At 35.5% G+C, this 19,952-nt stretch overlaps 1 protein-coding gene across 2 annotated transcripts in view; it reads right to left on the reverse strand.

Moving 5' to 3' along the window:
* Cadm2 (cell adhesion molecule 2) overlaps positions 1-19,952 on the reverse strand; it is a 974,322-nt gene that overhangs the window by 61,558 nt on the left and 892,812 nt on the right. The window contains exon 8 of one of the 2 annotated variants that reach the window (XM_052740983.1): positions 15,421-15,540. The exons of the other annotated variant lie outside the window; for it this stretch is intronic. Coding sequence (XP_052596943.1) covers positions 15,421-15,540 — 120 coding nt within the window. The remainder of the gene's footprint in view (positions 1-15,420; positions 15,541-19,952) is intronic. 2 annotated transcript variants of the gene reach the window in all.

Consider the following 19,952-nt stretch of genomic DNA (forward strand, 5'->3'; position numbering starts at 1 on the left):
TACTAGGCATTTTTTTGGTTTATTTTTATCATATCTTCATCTCCTTTTTAACTTTTTAGGTTTTATCCATATTTATGTCTTAGAATTATCCAAACAATACAGGATAGAAATGACTTTGTTCATATTTACATTCTCTCTCTCTCTCTCTCTCTCTCTCTCTCTCTCTCTCTCTCTCTCTCTCACACACACACACACACACACACACACACACACACACACACACACTCACACACACAAACACACACACACACACACACACACACACACACACACACACACACACACATCCCACAGGCTAGGAAATACAGAAGACAGAGATTACATGTAGTCATTGTATGTGTAATTTTGGATTATAAGTCTTAATACTCATTTTCCAGATGTATTCATTTGTTTCTGAAAATTCCTTAATTTCATATTTCTTTTCAGATAAATAAAACTGCCTGTGTACATGTGCCAGAGTTACATTATCTACTGATTGACGATGTTGATTGATATTCATCCATTGATTGACATCAAGTCTGACTCCATTCCCTTGCTTTTGTGAACAAACTAGGATTGAAAATGTGCAAATATCTCTGTGGTAGATTATGGTTTCTTTGGGATTGTGTCTAGGATTATTGTAGCCAGGTCACGTAAAGTTTTGGTTATTTACCAAAAGAAGATAGTCAAGCTGCTGTACAATATGGCTCCTACTCACAATTGCCAGCTACCTCACAGGTAGCTTGAAAGAAGAAAGTTATTTATATCATGCAAATTTTGGATAATTCTAACATTTTTGTAAGAAATATAAGAGCTAATACTTATTTTGATTCTGACATTATTTTAAGTTAAAAGTATTACTATATCTAATTTTAGCAATTATAAGGTTAGCATTATTGCTTTTTACTCAGGGGAATCTAACCTTTTGACATTAGAAAACAGCATTGTCATCTACAACTTTTCTGGGAGTATTGATAAAACAAGCCACACAAAAGAAAATCTTACAGTGCTTGAGGTAAGTTTACAATTTTGTATTGGGCCCAATTTTTAGCTATTCTTTTACTTCAGGTAAGATTCTATTACTATAAGTGGAAAAATAACTATAATCCTAGATAATGGGAGTGCAGCAGTCATGCTCCTAAGCATTTTATTTTTCCCTAGGCATTTTTATCCAGTCAAAAAGATATGTTCTATGAGCTAGAAACTTCTTTCCTGTTGACCACTTTTCATAATGCCAGAAGGATCCATGGAAGTCATTGAAGAACAAAAGTCATCAAGAGGCTGACTCAGCAGTTTATGATGAATTTTACAAAACTAACTTGCCAAGAAAGACATTCCAAATGATACAACAGTGGTGTGATTGTTATTTGAGGTCTCTTCCACAGAAGGCAATTAAAAAAAATTTTGGATGGTGCAAAGGGAAGGGAGAAATGTTATAATTAAATTATAGTCTCACAAATTAAAAAATAATTTATTAAATATTTTAATTACTTCCTTTGGAGATTCTCTTCTGTTTTCTCCACATATATTTAGTGAAACGTCTTAAACATTTTATAAAGATATTTGTTTATGTAAGAATCAGCATTTTCAGAACTTCTTCATGAACATTTGTTGTGAAATAATGCTTTTGTACACTGGCTTAATAAAACGCTGATTGGCCAGAACGTAGACAGGCAGGAAGTATAGGCGGGATAAGCAGACAATGAGAATTCTGGATAGAGGCAGACTGAGTAGGAGATGCCAGCCTGCTGTCCAGGGAGCATAATGTAATGACACACAGGTAAAGCCACAGAAAATGTGGCACCATACAGATTAACAAAAAATGGGCTGAATTTAAGATATAAGAACTAGATAACAAGAAGCCTGACATGGCCATAGTTTAAAAATAATTATTAGCTTATGTGTGTTTACTTGGGTCTGAGCGGTTGCAGGACCAGGCGGGACACAGGAATTTTATAAGTGGCTATGAGACCTTGGTGCCAGACAAAGGAAAACTTCAGCTACAAGCATTGATGAGAATAAAATTGCATGAACTTTATTTCCCTATTTCAGAAGTCAGAAGACCCTGTTTCCTCATCCTGTAATCACCTTACACATACTTCCCATCAACTAGCTCAGGAAGCCTTCCATTTTCTGGCCACAGACTAACTTAAGTGAATACTGAATGCTAATAGGAGCTTATTTGAAATCTAGAGGAATAGGAAACTACTGTATTATTGAAGCAAGAGAAGTTTAAAGTACTACAATTATCGGAGCACTTATTGCAATTCTACAAACTCTCCAAAGTTAATAGATTTTATTAGACGCTTTTCAGAAGTCAGGTGTTGTGGCATTTGGATTTATTTGTTGTCCTGGCTAAAAGTTCCAGCTGAAGTCAAGGTCATCCTCTATCCCAAAGTTGGTGTAATTAGTATCAATCCAGTGTTTCACTGAGCTTAGATGGAGGTTATTAACTATGTTTCATGCAGAGTGTCAAAGCAACAAGGGCAATGCTGGCAATCTCTCCCGCTTCAAAGGCAGAGCTCCTAATTTAATTCATCCATTAGTAAGAAATATGCAGCCAGTTTAGTTTATTAATGACTTTAAAAGTAATTTCAGAGATGTTCTAGAAATATTTATTCATATATGAGTCATGCATTTAAAATATGAAACAGAGGATCACATGTAACTCTTTTTAGACCCAGTTCTTTAAAAGCAATGTGCTTTCTGAAATAATTGTGGCAAAATTTTAATTTAATATTTACATGAATAAGCATATACATAAATGAACATAAGAAAATTGATTAAGGCATCTTTTCTCAGAGTTTGTATTGCAAGAAATACTTGTACATTACTAGACTGTGTTAAATTAAGGATTTATCACGGTACAATCACTTAGGATAGTTTTAAATTTACATAGACGAAAACAACAAACAGTCCTAATAACTTAAAATATGTAAACTAGTGTAACAAGAATTGATTTAAGTTAATGTAAGTCAAACAGAGAGGCAAGGTTAAAATAAAAATGCCTTAAAGCATTTGCTATCTTACAGTGGGCAGCCTATAAGTCTGCCATGAGAAAATACAATATAATCTACTGTATTGTACCATGTCCTTATGAAATGCTACTGAGAAAACTATAAACACAGATTTTTCTGACATATGTCTTATAGTTGTAAAAGCCAGTAAATATTTAAAGTCTTTTTCAAACTGTGTCAGAGGACAAGATCACATGAATTAGAAGTAGATTCATTTCATTATAGAAATGACTATATAAAATTAGTGATATGTGCTGTGGGATGGTCTGTATGTCAAATGTGTTGCTGATTGGTCAATAAATAAATCACTGATTGGCCCGTGGTCAGGCAGGAAGCGTAGGCGGGACAAGGAGGAGAATAAAGCTGGAAAGTGGAAGGCTGAGAGAGGGAGACACTGCCAGCCACCATCAGGACAAGGAAGATGTAAAGTACCGGTAAGCCACAAGCCACGTGGCAAGGTATAGATTAATAGAAATGGATTAATTTAAGCTGTAAGAACAGTTAGCAAGAAGCCTGCCACAGCCATACAGTTTGAAACCAATATAAGTCTCTGTGTTTACTTGATCGGGTTTGAGCGGCTTGGGACTGGCGGGTGAGAGAGATTTGTCCTGACTGTGGGCCAGGCAGGAAAACTCTAGCAACAGATATGCTTTCCCCTTCCAAATGAGATCTGCTACAAAGCTGCAGCGTTTTATGCCAGCCTGCCTTGAATTATCTGAGTCATGACACTGATTCCAAAGTTTGCTTACTACCTGGTTGGAGCACCTGAACTCTCAGCAAGCAATCCTCCTTATCCATGGAGAGGTTGAGGCAACAATGTGGCTCACAATAAAACTGAAGGTACCTCAACCACAGATCATACCCACTGTTCATTCTGAGATAGAAATATATCTGGTATCTTGTTCCCAATATTAACTGTGTTTCATATACTTAATTATAAAAAAGACACAACTTCATATTACATAGTTTTTTCCAAAGACTGTAAGATAGACATTACCTTTTATATTAGATGAAATATTGACGCCTGTCTTTTTGCCAATAAACAGCTTTCTGTACACAGATTGTCTGGATAAGAAATTAGTACTTAATTTTTATCAAGTAAAAAAATTAAAAAAATAACGAAAACATAGATGTTCAGCTGGAATCTCCAACTCAGCCCCATTCCAAACCCCACCCTTCCAGAAGGATTGCCAAAAATTCCACTTCTGCATCCCTGGCCTTTACAGCGGCTCCTCCTCTGAGACTGTCAGCTCCCCAAGTCCCCACTCAAGGTTTATAATTGGACACAAACCCAGCTTGTGGAGGCCAGGGCATCACTCTGCATCTACAGGGTGTTTAAGCCCCATCCTGTGATTTCTCTCCTACCCCTTCCTCATCTTTGGGTGCTGGAGGACTCACCTAGGAGTACTTTGCCCATTAATCCTGGTCTTTTACTTTTAATTTGGCTTGATCTGGCTTACTACATTGGAGGAGAAACCTACTATGCGGGTACAGAACAACTTCCAATATTGACACTTAATTTTTAAAAGCCTACAACACCATGCAAATTGTGTTTTATTAGTACTGTAAAACCAGAAAAATTTTTAATAGCTAAACACTCATAATAAAAGCTCATAAACAACTTCTTGATTTGCACACTTTGGGACTTAACTGTGTCAAAATGATATATTCCTGACATACTTAATGCTCTATTTGAGTGACTTTATTCTGACTTATTCAGAACAATCATGATTATGCTGCAATCATTCTTTGTTATGGCTCAACCTCTTTTCTCTTATTCTGACAAATTGTTATCTCTTTGTAATCTTCTACTTGGAGTCATCTATATGAAAGAAGGAAGAGCAGAAATACTAGTAAAAACAAATAAAAAATTGATTAATGGTATACAGGATTTGTAACCCACGCACACACACATTCTGGACACGTATCGTAAAGCACAACTAAAATCACTGATGATTTAAGCCTGTTTTAATTGAATAAATGCTTTTGGCAGTAGTTTCGAGTGCATATATCATTTTGTGTTTATCATACTTGGACGTTTTTATTTTAAAAATTGAAAGAATAAGCAGACAGGTAATATTCTTTTTGGAAATACATTTCAGACAACTGATGAGTATTAAAACAGTCTATACCAGTGATTCTCAAACTTCTGAATGCTGAACCCTTTAATACAGTTCCTCACGTTCTGGTGACCCCAACCTTAAATTATTTTTATTGATGCATCATAATTATAGTTTTGCTACTGTTATGAATTGTAATGCAAATATCTGTGTTTTCATATGGTGTTAGGTGGCCACTGTGAAAGGGTGTTTTGACCTCTAAAGGAGTTGTCATCCACAAGCTGAAAACCACTGGTCTATATTAATATTGGTAGAATTTGATATCCATATCAAATTCTCTATGCTGGTATAAAGCAAATGCTGAAGTAAGTTTTATTTTAAAATTACATAGCTCACATCTGTTAAAATGAACTTTCATTATAATTGCTTTAGTATTTTAGAGAGGAAAAGGGGTCATTCATCAAAATCTTTCAGAATTAACATTTAGAGAATGTGTTTGCATATATTTCTATATATTCAGCTACATTTAATATATTAAGTATTTATTTTATAATTTTCAGGATTGTAAACTACAATTTTAGCAATGGGGTTTAAAATGTCTATACTGAAGCTACATTAATTTTAGATGCGTGATAAAGCTTTCTTAGCTATAAGGTCAACATACACACACACACACACACACACACACACACACACACACACATATATATTATATTGAATTTTGGTCTGAAGATTTTGTCAAATCCCAATTCATATGTTGCAAACCTAAATACTACATTGGAAGATCTAGAGATAGACATTTGAGACAGATGCATCTCAGTTGATGAGTATGAGCCCTTCTTGACTGGAATGTATGCTGTCACCCTTCTACTATGTGGTAACAGAAGTAGGAGTCACTAAATAAGGAGAAGGACCTTACCTCATACCAAATATATGCCTTTGATATGGAGTTACCTTGAGAAATATAAGAAATAAACATTGATCCTGAAATATCTAATTCTTTCTATTACATTCTGTGATAGCATTGCCTCTAACTTCCATGTGTTGAGATTACTTACAGCTGTCATACTGGTTCATAATATACAGGAGATTAAACCAGGGATTTGTGCTTGCTAGGCAAGAACTCTATGAACTAAGATACATCCCAGGTTTGTGTCTTTCTTTTTTTAATTGAAAAGTAATTGCTTCTTTGTTTCGTAACAGCATTGTCAACTAAATTTATATTTAAACTAGAGTCATAATTAATAAACTAGTTGAGAGTATTACCAAAGTGATAGCTTTCTTAGACTTTAATTTCAATATTTATTTATGTGTGTATGTCCACGTGCATATATGTGCACATGCAGGCAATAGTTAGCTTACTCAATAGATGATAGGAAGTGAATACTGGTCCTCAGGGAAAGCAGCAAGTGCTTTTAACCACATAGCCATCCTTCCAGCTCAACTCTTTTAGTAACAAAAATCTATGTATTTGCCATTACAAAATTTGATACAAATTCTCTAGGATAAAACCTATAATTCAGATATTTACATTGAATAAATAAAGAATTTTGTTATTATTTTATATTTAAAAATATATGATTATTTGAACAGACTCACAGGACATAGACAACTTAATACTGAACATGTAATCCTCATACCAATAGGATATTCTTATAGAAAGAGATATCAATATTTAGGAATAATTTTGTCTTAAATAAAGGGTCAGTTATGATTTTCATTTAAAATACCATAGTAAATATACATAACTTATAAGTTATTTTTCTCATATAAAACAACTGAATTTTAATTAAGTTCAAGTCATTGTTTATAAAATGATAGTACCATTAATGACTACTAGAACTTGACAAGGTTTTTTAATGACGTGAAAATTATATATATCTTAAGTGTGGATAAAATTTTCTTCCTTAATATGCCATGGTAAGGTATTTCTTTGTTAATGTCAAAAATCACCTTAAACCATTCAGAATCATTTTCATAATTAGATTTAACTCACTAGAAAATTAGTTCAGTGACTCAAAGAAAAAACATTTATAAAGGAGAATATAAATATAAATTCATACATATATAATATGTATATATTGTGAAATAAAATGCTTTCTTAGGCCACTGAGTTTAAAAAAAAGAAAATTGAAAAGAAATATTATCTATAAAACTTTCAGATTTTAGGTATATTCCATAAATCACCAATGCTTTAAATGTAATGGAAAACTGATATTCTTCAAAAGAAACATAGATAGTTGATCAAGAGTCTGAGAACTTTCAAATGCCCTAGCATCATTCTTACATAACATTTTTTCAAGTTCATAATAAAAGTAGTTTGAAATTAATTAGTAAATTAGCAGAATTTAAGAATTTAATTGAGAGATACCATCTTACACCTGTCAGAATGGCTAAGATCAAAAACACTGAGGACAGCTTATGATGGAGAGATTGTGGAACAGGGCGGGATACTCCTCCACTGTTGGTGGGAGTGCAAACTTGTACAGCCACTTTGGAAATCAGTATAGTGGTTTCTCAGAAAATTGGGAATCAATCTATACAACTCTTGGGCGTATACCCAAGGAATGCTCAATCATACCACAAGGACACTTGCTCAGCTATGTTCATAGCAGCATTATTCAAAGTAGCCAAACCCTGGAAACAATCTGAAGAATGGATAAATAAAATGTGGTACATATACACAATGGAGTACTACTTAGCAGTAAAGAACAATGACACCATGAAATTTGCAAGCAAATGGATGAAACCAGAAAATATCATTCTGAGTGAGGTAACCCAGACTCAGAAGGACAAACATTGTATGTACTCACTCATAAGTCAATACTAGATGTAAGGCAAAGGATAACCAGACTACAACCCACAGCTCCAGAGAACCTAGTGAACAAGGAGGACCCTAACAGGGACACATGGATCACACTGGAAGGGGAAATACATGAGATTTCCATGAGTGAACTGGGGGTGAGGGATGGGCAATAGAGGGTAGGGGATGGTGAATGAGAACATAAAGGAATGGGATGGTTGAGCTGAAACAGGTACGGAATGGGAGAACAATGAAAGAGATATTTTGATAGAGGGAGACATCACAGGAATAGGGAGAAACCAGGTGCTAGGGAATTTCCCAGGATTTCACAAGGATGTTCCCAGTTTAGACTACTAGCAATAGTGGAGAGTGTGCCTGAACTGGCTTACCCCAGTAATCAAATCAGTGAATACCCTAACTGTCATCATAGAGCCTTCATCCAGTAACTGATGGGAGGTGATGCAGAGAACTACAGCCAAGCACCAGGCTGAGCTCCAGGAGTCAAGTCAAAGAGAGAGAAGAGGGATTCTATGAGCAAGGGGCATCAATATCATGATAGAGAAACCTACAGAGATAACCAAATCAAGCTAGTAGAAACTCATGAACTTTAGATCAACAACCGTGGAGCCTCTCCAGGACTGGACTAGGCTCTCTGCATAATTGAGACAGTTATTTGCTTAAGGGGCTCCCTGGCAGTAGGATCAGGATCCATCCCTGGTGCATGAGCTGACTTTTTGGAGCCCACTACCTATGGTGGAACACCTTGGATGGCCTTGATGCAGGGCGGAGGGCTAGGACCTGCCTCAACTGAATGTACCAGGCTCTGTTGTCTTCTCATGGGAGGCCTTACCTAGTCAGAGGGGGGAATGGGTTGTGGTTTGAGGGGCAGGATGGGGCAGTGGGAGGAGGGAAGAGAGGGGGATCTACGGTTGGTATGTAAAATGAATAAACTTCTTAAAAAAAGAAAATAAAACCTCCCATCATTAACTGTATAATTATACATAGACCTCTTATTTTTCTAAAATTACCAATTCACTTTTTTGAAACTCTACTCTAATAATTACCTATTAAGTGGATAAATCTGGCCTAAGTGTATTTCTTATCTCGGGACTTTTAAAATTATTTCTTTAGATTTTGTTACTACTCCCCACTCTTTGCTCTCTTTCAAATTCATGGCCTCTATTTTTCATTTTATATATATATATATATGTATATATATATATATACACACATATATGTATATATATATATGTATATATAACCTCTTTGTTGTGTATAATGTTAGTTGCATATATGGTGTCACACCTGACCATTGGTAGTGGATAACCAATCAGTAAATTCTTCTGTGTGTAAGAATATTTCTCTGTTCAGGCCCCCTCTCCACTATTTCTGGTAGTCCAGGCTGGGGTCATCCTTGGGGATTCCTGGCAACTTCCCTAGCATCAGGTTTCTCTCTCTCCCCATGATATCTGCCTCCATCATGATATCTCTCTCATTGCTTTCCCACTCCATCCTTGTTCTAGTTCGACCATCCCATTCTCTTATGTTCTCATCCTCCATCCTCTACCCTCCATTGCCCACCCCTCATCCCCAGTTCACTCATGGAGATCTCATCTATTTCCCCTTTTCAGGGTGATCCATGCATCTCCCTTTGGATCTTCCTTGTCAGCTAGCCTCTCTGGAGTTGTGGGTTGTTGTCTGGTTATCCTTTGTTTTACATCTAGTATCCACTTATGAGTGAGTATACACTATGTTTGTCCTTCTGATTCTGGGTTACCTCACTCAAGATGATATTTTCTAGTTCCATCCATTTGCCTGCAAATTTCATGATGTCATCAGATCAGGGAATACCCTAACTGTCATGACAGAACTTTTCACCAATGACTGATGGAGGCAGATACAGAGATCTACAGCCAAACACCAAGCAGAACTCCAGGAGTCCAGTAGAAAAGAGAGAGGAGGGATTCTACGAGTAAGTGCATCAGGATCATGATGGAGAAACCTGCAGAGACAACCAAACCAAACTAGTGGGAACTCATGAAAGTTGGAGCAACAGTTATGGAGCCTGCATGGGACTGGACTAGGCCCTTTGCATGGTGAGACCATTGTGTAGCTTGATCTGCTTGGGGGGGACCCTGGCGTTAGAATCAGAATCCCTCTCTAGTGCATGAGGGAACTTTTTGGAGCCTGCTACCTATGCTACCTATGATGGGACACCTTGTGCATCCTCGAGGCAGGGGGAAGGGCTTGGACTTGCCTCTATTGAATGTGCCTCACCATGGGAGGCCTTGCCTTCTGGTGGAGGGGAGTGGGGGGTGGTTTGGGAGAGGAGGCTTGGGGGGGGGCAGGAAGAGGGAAAAGAGATCTTTGGTGTGTAAAATGAATGAAGAAATTCTTAATAAAACAAAAAAGAATATTTCTCTGGCTCTCCACATTCCTTAATTCCCTTTAGCTGTACATATTTGAGTCACATTGGGCATATCCCTGTCCCATTAGAATGTCTGTTGCATGTTTAGACAGTCACATTGGTGAGATTTTATGGTAGCTTCCTTTAACAAAAGAGCCTAATACCAGAAACCTAAGCAACTACCCAGAGCTATGAAGTCATGGACCTTGGAGGGTGATAGAATTTTGCTGAAAGTTACTTCCAGAAGTAAGAAGTGTATGACAACATGCTAGTATAAAAACAAATTGGGTGCTTGAATATATTTTACTAACAGAAAACAGTATAAGCCAATACAGCAATTATACTCCATCCAAGCAAGGCTGCTAACTGACCAGAATAGAATCCAAATGTGTCTTCACATCTCATCCATATAATATAAATGATACTTTGCCAATCTAATTGTTTTTGTATGTTACCTCCTTTTCTTTGGTTATAAATATAACCAGGAGATATGGCAGAGTGGGACAATTTCAATTTCTTTCCTGAATATAGGCCTCTATTAATAGTTCTTTCTGAAAAAAATGTTATATTAATTAATCAGAAAATTTTAATGAATCTACTGAATTCATAAGGCAGCCCTGGGAAACAAGTGTTTCTCTTTTGTGTTCGTTTGTTTTGATGAAAATGCTAAGACTTGGTTTTGTTCTCCATTCAAAGCCCAAATCCTCTTCAGAGAAAGACCCACCACTGAGCCTCCAAGACAACTCCAGCATTTATTCCCTGTCTTTCCCAAAGGTTCTCAGAGAGATTCATTTCTTTGGATTTTAACACCTTTGCTGGTACATGAATCATCTAACTAAAGCTTTGCCTTGTGTACTTAAGATGGCTGCCAGTCCTCTCACAAGGAATTCATTTGACACAAATGGCGATAAACCAAATCTCAAGGTCATGACCTAGGTGATTTGGGGCAGTTGATTTTGCACATTTCATTTTAGCATCTAATTAGGATATAGCTATGGTTCTTTAAATTTATTTCAAACTGGATATATATCATTTCTGGGATAGAACAGTGGGTAATAAGAATTATGAAATTGTATATGGAGATATTAGCTGTGATTCACTTGCTATAATACTTATCCTTGTAAAGGTAAATGCTACAATTTATGAAATTTCAAGAAATTCTTCTTAATCCTAATAAAATCATATGTATTCAGTTTATTTTACTTTTTTTGTATTTAGTTTATTTTAAATTACATTCAGAGAAAGGAATGCAGTGATAAACAAGAGGAATTTTACAGAACAATTTTTTCCTTTCCCTTTGGTTCTCATCTTTTCTCAGACAATATAGTTTTATTGTCAATCCTATTAACCACATAATGACATGAATAAGAAATTATCCCCAAACTTATTTGCATCAAGTCTCAAATCTGTTTGGCAGTGTGTAAGAACTGCATATCACAAAACGTACTGAGGAAAATACAACCTTGCTTACATATTGAATGAATTATCTGAACAATTTCCCCCAAAATCTGGACAAGAATATTAATCATGTAGGTGACCTTGGTTACTTCTCTGATCTCTAGATATTTGTTGAAGAGAAAAGAGAAAAAAATGGGGATCAGGCTAACATACGGTGTCTTCTACATTTTCATCACATGCACAAAATTACGACATTTTCAGTTAGGCAAATATTCTATTTCTTTACATCTTACTGGATTCTAAATCGTTATTTCTATCTTTAAATCAGAAAATAAAACAGGGTTATTTTATGTGTTTGTGTAGAAGCATGTTTGTTTTAAATTTTTTTGAATGTGTTTTAATTTATTTTGAGGGGGAGGGATAAGGCTCCCATGGTGAGTCAACAAAGTCTGGCTCATCAAGTTGAGGCAGGATCAAGCGCCTCCCCCCTGCATCAAGGCTGAGTAAGGTATCCTCTTGGGGGCCACAGGAATATATTATAGAGATTTAGATGTGTATTAAAGCTATACTTTGACTGGCCAAGGGTCTGCTGAAAGGCAAGCTATTTATTATGAATATTTGTTGATATCCAGCCTTTAATATTTCAGCTGTCTTCTGCTATAAAATTCTTGCATGCACAGACCAACTGGCAAACAGTTGGGCTCCCCAGACCTGCTGAACCTACTAAGTTACTAACTGCCCTGCTGAGCTTAGGAGACAAGCTGGCTGGGGACTCTTAGCTTTGTTTCTTGTGCTAATGAAGCTCAGACCTTGAGGAGGCCTAGTAGTTCTCCAGAGTAATTGACCGAAAGCAAAAGAGGTTTGTACATATCAAGGTGAGAAGTAAAACATTTCTGAGGAGGCAGAGAACTGCTTGCCCAGGGAAAGAAAGGGCAAGCATTTTCTGTAGACCAGGACAGAACAGCATGACAAGAGAGAAGAGAGGATGACAGAGGTTCCATAGAGGGTAAGCAGATCTTGGGTAGAGTTTTCTGAGTGCCAGGAGTAGAGAGTAGCAGAGATGGAGAAAGAGGATACAGAGGACGAAGATGAGATTGGAAGCATAGAAGTTTAGTTGTTAACAGGACTATGAGCTAGGGAACTGAATGGAACTGCAGTTATGGAGACAGGATTTCATCCCAGAGAAATAGACAGATAAAGAGCTTGGTATGTCTAGAGTTATTTCTGCCTTGAATGCCTGGTGGAGCTATAGCTGAATTGATAGAATTTTGTCTTAGAGGGATAAAGTTAACAGACATAAGAACATATTGTATGTAGATTTTTTTTTCCCCTCAGATATCCCATGCCGGACATAGCTAAACCCTGGGACCCCTGAGAACTCCATAGTATCCCTGTTAGGATCCTGCCCTCACACTTCTGTGTCTGGCCTCTTACGTCATCAGGGGGTGCTGAGGACTATGTACCCACCATGTGGTCACACAATCCCCAACTTAAAAAGCCTGACACAGACCCCCCCCCACTCTCTCTGTTTCCTTTCTGTTCCCTCCCCCACCAAGCCTGGCTCCTCTCCTATCCCCCCCTCTCTCCCCCTACCCGTTTTCCCTCCTAATAAAGCTCTAAAAAGATACCACTGGTTCTGCCGTGGCCCATGACTTTTCTGCCTGTAATGAGAGCCACCAACCCCACCGTCAGTCCCACCCTAGGGAATGGACTAACAAGCCAGTTCATGCACAAGGGATGAATCCTGGTCCCACTGCCAGGGGCTCCACAAACAGACCAAGCCACCCAACTGTCACCCACATTCAGAGGGCCTAGTTTGATCCAATGCAGGTTCCCCCAGCCATCAGTACAGAATCCCTGAACTTTGGTTGTGTTTTAATTATAACATTTCCCCCTTCTCTTTTCTTCTTCCAAATTCTCCCATTAAACCTCCACACCACTCACTTTCAAAATTATGACCTCCTCTTGCACCAACTGTTACTGTATGTGTGTGTATATATATATATATATATAATATACATATATTACCAAATATAAGCTATTCAGTCCATATAATGTTATTTGTATGTATGTTTTCAGGACTGATAGGTTGGTACTGAACAACCAACTGGTATAATCTTCCCTGGAGTTTGGGGCAGGGCATCTCTCCCACTCCTGGTTTCTTCAGTTACCGTTATTTCCTTGTGAAGGGTTGAGGTCTGGAGGGCTTTTTCTCGTGTAGTTTCGAATGCCCATTGTAATCACCCTTGTTCACACTTTGGTGGGCATGTTGCTCAACCCGCAAAGGCTCACTAACATGAGCACACACACACACGTGTCTTTTAATGTCGAGTGGCATGGTTGTGCTAGAATAGGATTAATTCTCTCACTTCTGGTGTTGGAAAATGTATGAAAACATCGCACATAATATACATATACAAAGTACAATCTGCAATGATCGAAATAAAGAAGAGGGGAAATTTAGACGTTTGCTGTTCTTATGCCTTAAGTATATTTTACTTTGCCTCTTGGTTGTTTTTTTTTTTTTTTCTTTCCTCTTAGTACAAACATATATAAGGAAATCCTTAATTCCTCCTAACATAAATTCAGATACAGCTGAAAATATGTTCATTCAATAAGACGTAAATAACCAAGGTATTTCTAGGAAACTCCTATGGCTGCTGATATCAACTTATTTTGCCACCACTCATTGACATGTTATAATATAGCTGGCTATGATTATTAATAATTAACAATTACCAGACATGTTTCTTTTCTGCAATAACAGGAAAGCAGATTTCTTAAGCTGTTGTGAAAGGCAACAACTCTGAAGAAACATATACTGTACTAGAAAAACCATAGAAGGCAAGATATAGAAAAGATAAGAGTAACCATTCTTGTTATTACTCAGTTACCTATAGGAACAGTATTTCATTAACATCCAGTTAAATTGCTACACTTAATGTTAGTTTAGCTTTAAGACACAAAATGCATGTAAGTAGGGAAAGGGCAGGACTAAATGATAAATTCTCTCTGCACATTGCTGTGAATATATTAAATTTAAAGCATGCTTTCTCTCTGTAATTTCTGTCATTTTTTTTTTAATTTGAGGATATTTCAATTCCTTTAAGTAAGGCTGCTGTCTTTAGTTTGAAATAAAAATACTTATCTGAATACAATTGCAGAGTATTCATAGAGCCAATTATAAATTTACATTAGGTCAGAAAACTCTAGAACATTCCATTGTAGAATATTCAATTAGTGGAATAATTTTATGATGACATATATTTTGACTATTTACCTGAAAGTTCCAAGTGGTGAATCACACATAACTGTTCATTTTAGAACAAATTCAACAGCATGAAAACTTCAATTTGTAGAGGAATATCAAGTCAGTAACATTAACGTAGGATATTTACAGCCAAATGCTATCTCCGCATCATTGAGCATGTTATTTCTTTACATTTCAAGGCAAATCAAAATCTGTGTCCTGTCTTCATATATCAAATTTGCTTAATGTAGTGGAGAAAGTTTTTTTTTTAATGACATCCCATAGTATTTTGATACCAGTTGTGACACTAAAAATAAAATATACCATTTGACTCATACTCTACTTTAGTAAATCCGCTCATACTAATCTTGTTGACCTAATTACATCTTATAATTAAGATAATATAAATATGTAAATTGGATCTCAGTTATTCTATTCTGAATAAGATCCTTCTGCACAGCTCCATGGCTGGGCTTCTGAGGCTATAACAAAGAAGCATACCATACCTCTTCTGCTGCTGCTTGATGCAGATGTGCTTGGGCTGGTTGTTATGGCTACAGTGGTTGTTACTGGTGCAGTGGTAAGGGAGGGGATGATAGTAGTGGGAAGCAAAGTGGTGGGAACATCTGGTGAGTGGAAAGAAACAAAATATAAAATAAAATCATATCATGCAAACAAAAGAGAAACACAAATGATTCAAATTATAAATACACACGTCTTATTTAGGCTTAATTTTATAAGTTGAAACAGAATAACAGGTACAAAACAACTATAGCACACAGGTTCTGTCATTTTTCTTTCACTTCTCTTTTATGCTCCGCAAAAGGAAAAAAAAAATCTGGGAGCTGTGTTGGAGAATAAGTAAATGGCTTGCAATATTGAAAGTGAAATTTAAAATGACAAGAATTCACTTGTTCTTTGAGTCATTTGAAAATCTCACATGCATTAACAAAATACACATATGTAAAATAAAAATGACATGCTTTGTCAAGGAAGTAAACAAAGAAACAACACATACAGAAATAAACACAAATACCACCAATAAGATTAAAGAAGTGTTAACGATGAGTATGTATATGCATGTTAAAAAATGCCTTTGTTTTTCCTTAGAGGAAAGTGACAGGAAGTAGGATGAGAGCAATCTTTAGGAACAAACAAACAAAACAAGCCAACTGTTGTTATAATTGTTATTTTGCTCCGCCTGTTTTCACAAACGGTGTTAATGTACAGTTTGAAGTCTTGTGATTCTTACCCCAATTAGCTGGTAACTCCTTCTAACAAATTGGCAGTACCTAGGAGTCTTTAACAAGTATTGAGTCAACTAGTATGGAGCGCGATGTGATGTTCTGACAAGCTTATGACTTATTTGGATACAGGACACGAAGAGAAGTTACTGAATAAGGGTTTGAACTATACCAGTCAGTCTCCAGTCTGTAATTAGTCAAGTTGTCATCAGTTAAAAATTGTTTCAAATCCAGGGATAACAATGAACAGAAAGAACAGCTTAGTGTGCAATGCCCAAATCTTCCTTCATTTCCTTAAAACCAGCCTCAAGTATCTAGAGTAGAAAAGAGAGACCTCAAGCCATGCTGCCGGTGTCAAGCTATGAAAAACTTCAGAAAAATTCTTGGAGAGAAGTTTTGTTCCCAGCAGATAGACATATGATTTACACAACAATGAAATTAGAAACACTTCCCCAATTACCTGTAATTACTGTACTGGGGTTTGGTTTCATATGCTTGTCATAGAACCCTAATATATTTACAATGCTTGACAGATTATTTTGCAGTTGAAAGGTTTCTAGTAATTCTTTCAGGAAAAGTCTTTGAGTCACTCCACACATTTTTCTAGGTCTTTACTCTGATAAATAGCACTAACTCAATCTGCCTGACTCTACCCGCTGAATTCTTCACACTGGAGACACTGAAACCAGCATGAGATCACTCTCTTATCTTGAGTATTGATGTTTACACCTGTTTTTCAACAGGGAAAATGCTTCCTGGCCAGTCAAATTAAGAAAACAACCTCCGAAAACTCAATGGTATTACATTAATCACTAGGGAAAATGGGCATTGCCTGGAGAGCAATTTATCATGATCATAAGGTGGTATTGGCTTTAGCAAGAACATTGTGAATAAATAAAATTGTGTATTTATGCCCACGGGCTTTTTAGTTGTTACTTTGTATCATATTTTCTTATGGCTTAGTCAGTTTTTAAACACAATGAAAGTACAGGGAAACAAACGAAATAAAAATATAGTAATTTTTTATTTCTAAAATAGAAAATGATACATTGTTATTAGGAATATTGGCTCATTTGGGGTCTCAAATGTATATATGAAAAAATTCAAAAACAATATCTAGTATTTCAATATTTAAGAACAAAGAATATATTTAAAAGTATATGTATGGAGTCTGACATTATAAAATTTATCACAGAGTATAAGATTACTTTTATTATCAGACAGTAAACTAGCATAACGTTTTGCTAACCCTTATTCTGGAAACAAAATAGCCTTCCAAAATTAGCGTTACGATTTCATTCTAATGCTGGCCTAGACTAGCAGACTTATATTAATTCGTTTAGTCAGTTTTATCCGAAACAAAATATTAATTGGATTTCATTTTCACTTTTTCCCATCTCAGTGTTGATAGAAATTGTGAATTATTTGGAAGCCTACATATGTTCATGTTTTCTAAGCATTCTTGAATGAACCAATTCAATTGCTTTTAAGTGTCCAATACAATAAATATAGAAATTTTTTGTCATTATCTAGTATTTAATGAATAAGTAATTTCAGTACTTACTAATACAATTTAACAAATTTATAACAACCTTGTGAAATAGATGAGAATTTAACGGCAATTGTACAAAAAAAAAATGCATGCCAAGAAGAAATCGTTCTCAATCACCATTACATGTTTTTTAACTGTTACTAGTCAATAATGCTAAGTAGCTTTTAAAATACATAGATTTCCTATAAATTTTCATTGTGGCCTTTTATTCATCTTTCTTGGCTGTTTTAAATTAACTCAACTCAGTTGTGAAACAGTAAAGTAGAGAGAACCTAAAATATTCACTTCTAGAAGATAATTAAAAACAGGTGAAATTAAATAATGTAAAATTATGGAGACTTAGTTAGAAATGTCAGAAAGATTACAAAAACTGCATTAAACTTCTGCCTCATACACAAACTTTCTATTTGACCTATTTTTTCTGGACTTTTCCTGCTTTATAATTAACCTTGGAAGGAAGAACTTTGAGTCAGTGCTCAGGTTTCTGCTCAGTATAAATCTATGACTACTTAAGAGAACTAGAAAAAAGCCCTTAAATGACAGGAAGAATTGATTATAATAGAATTAAAAGAGTAACTACTTTTCTCAAAACACACTATCTTCAAACAGGAAAAAATATTGTTATTTTTTGAAGAGTCCTTTTTAGTATCACAGTGTACTTGTTCATATTTTCATTTAAAAAGATAATAATAAAAACAATATCAGAAACAAACATTTAATGATTTATAAGTGACTTATTATTACAAATTATACATATATGAATTCTGTCACTTAAAGGTAACTTATTAATGGGACATGCACTGATTTGAGAGTTTGCCCTACTGAGAGCTCAAGACCTTTGAGCCTGGGTGGCTTGATTAGGACCTAGAAAGTCAAACATTATGAAATGACTCTGAGAAGTCTTCCTAAGTCCAAATATTCTTTCTCCCTTTTTATAAAATTCAAGTTTGCTTTGGAGAAGTCTTGATCCTATAAATGAGAAACAACATTTGATAAAACTCAGCAAATATCTCAGTGATGATCACTTGAAGTATTAATTTTGGACTTTTCGAGAATGAGTAAAAAAGTGTGGGGTTTACATTTTCTTATGGAAATATGAGATATAAAGCTACTATTCACCTTATGGTCCTAATAACTAGACATTAAGAAAAGCTTATGGGTAAATTTATCAGAATGCCTCATTAGTTGATGACAATTTTTAAAACTGTTAGTTTTGATTATATATATATACATATATCTATATATATATCTCACCATTTTCTCTGAAAACATATTTGACTTTTAAAATTTCTTTTTCTAGAAGACTTAATACCATTGTGAACAAAGCACTATATATCTTCATATTCTAAAGTGAATAAAACTTGCTTGATAAATTTAGATGGCTTTTAAATAAATCAATTGAATTCTACGAGTCTTAAAAATTTAAAAATACAATTTACTGAATAATAATATGCATATATTTCAATACAATACAATATGTTCTATATACAATGTATACAAATACTTAGATTTTAATAATCAAGTAAGGGTCTCTATAATTATAAACATAATACACTCAATGCAAAGGTTCCTTTTAAAGGAAAAATTGTAACATTTGTTATAGACAGGGAATTGAGAAAAAGTGTTAAGTCATAAAAGTTGGTTTATGAATTTGTGTGCACATAAACTTTGCATTGTAAGGAATTAAAAATAATCATATTGCATAAATGAAAATTTCTAAAGCATTTTAAGAATTTCAAGCAAAACCTCTACATCTGGGCTACTGAAGAGTAGTACTGCAGATATTTTTGAAGTTAGCACCAAGTGTTATTCATGAAGCCAATGCTGAGTTACAAATAAATGCTCTCTAATTCACAATAATTTTATTACAACCTACTCGCTTAAAGAACCATTTCAGCTCCAGAATAAAATTCTTGAACAAATGAACTAACATCTGTGTGGAATAGCATTGTTAAACTGTTTTATGGTAAATCATTAGTCTATTATCACTGCCTCTTGGCTCCCATGGCTGTGTTAAGAATTCCACATCATGTCCTTATTGTATTGAGGGACCCAGGGTGTGTAGATGCCCTCTACTTGGGACAGGAGGGCTTCAGAGCATCCATGCTTGGATTCTTTACTTCATTTCTCATTATGCCAGTTTCAGATGAAGAAAACCTTTGAGTTGGGCACACAAAAGGACACATAGCCCTGCCTCGGGTGCTTCCTTCAAGTTCTGGATCCAGATTTTTCCACTCTCTGT

Source organism: Peromyscus californicus, unplaced genomic scaffold, assembly GCF_007827085.1.
Source record: "Peromyscus californicus insignis strain IS unplaced genomic scaffold, ASM782708v3 Scaffold_16__1_contigs__length_79575227, whole genome shotgun sequence".
NCBI lineage: Eukaryota > Metazoa > Chordata > Mammalia > Rodentia > Cricetidae > Peromyscus > Peromyscus californicus.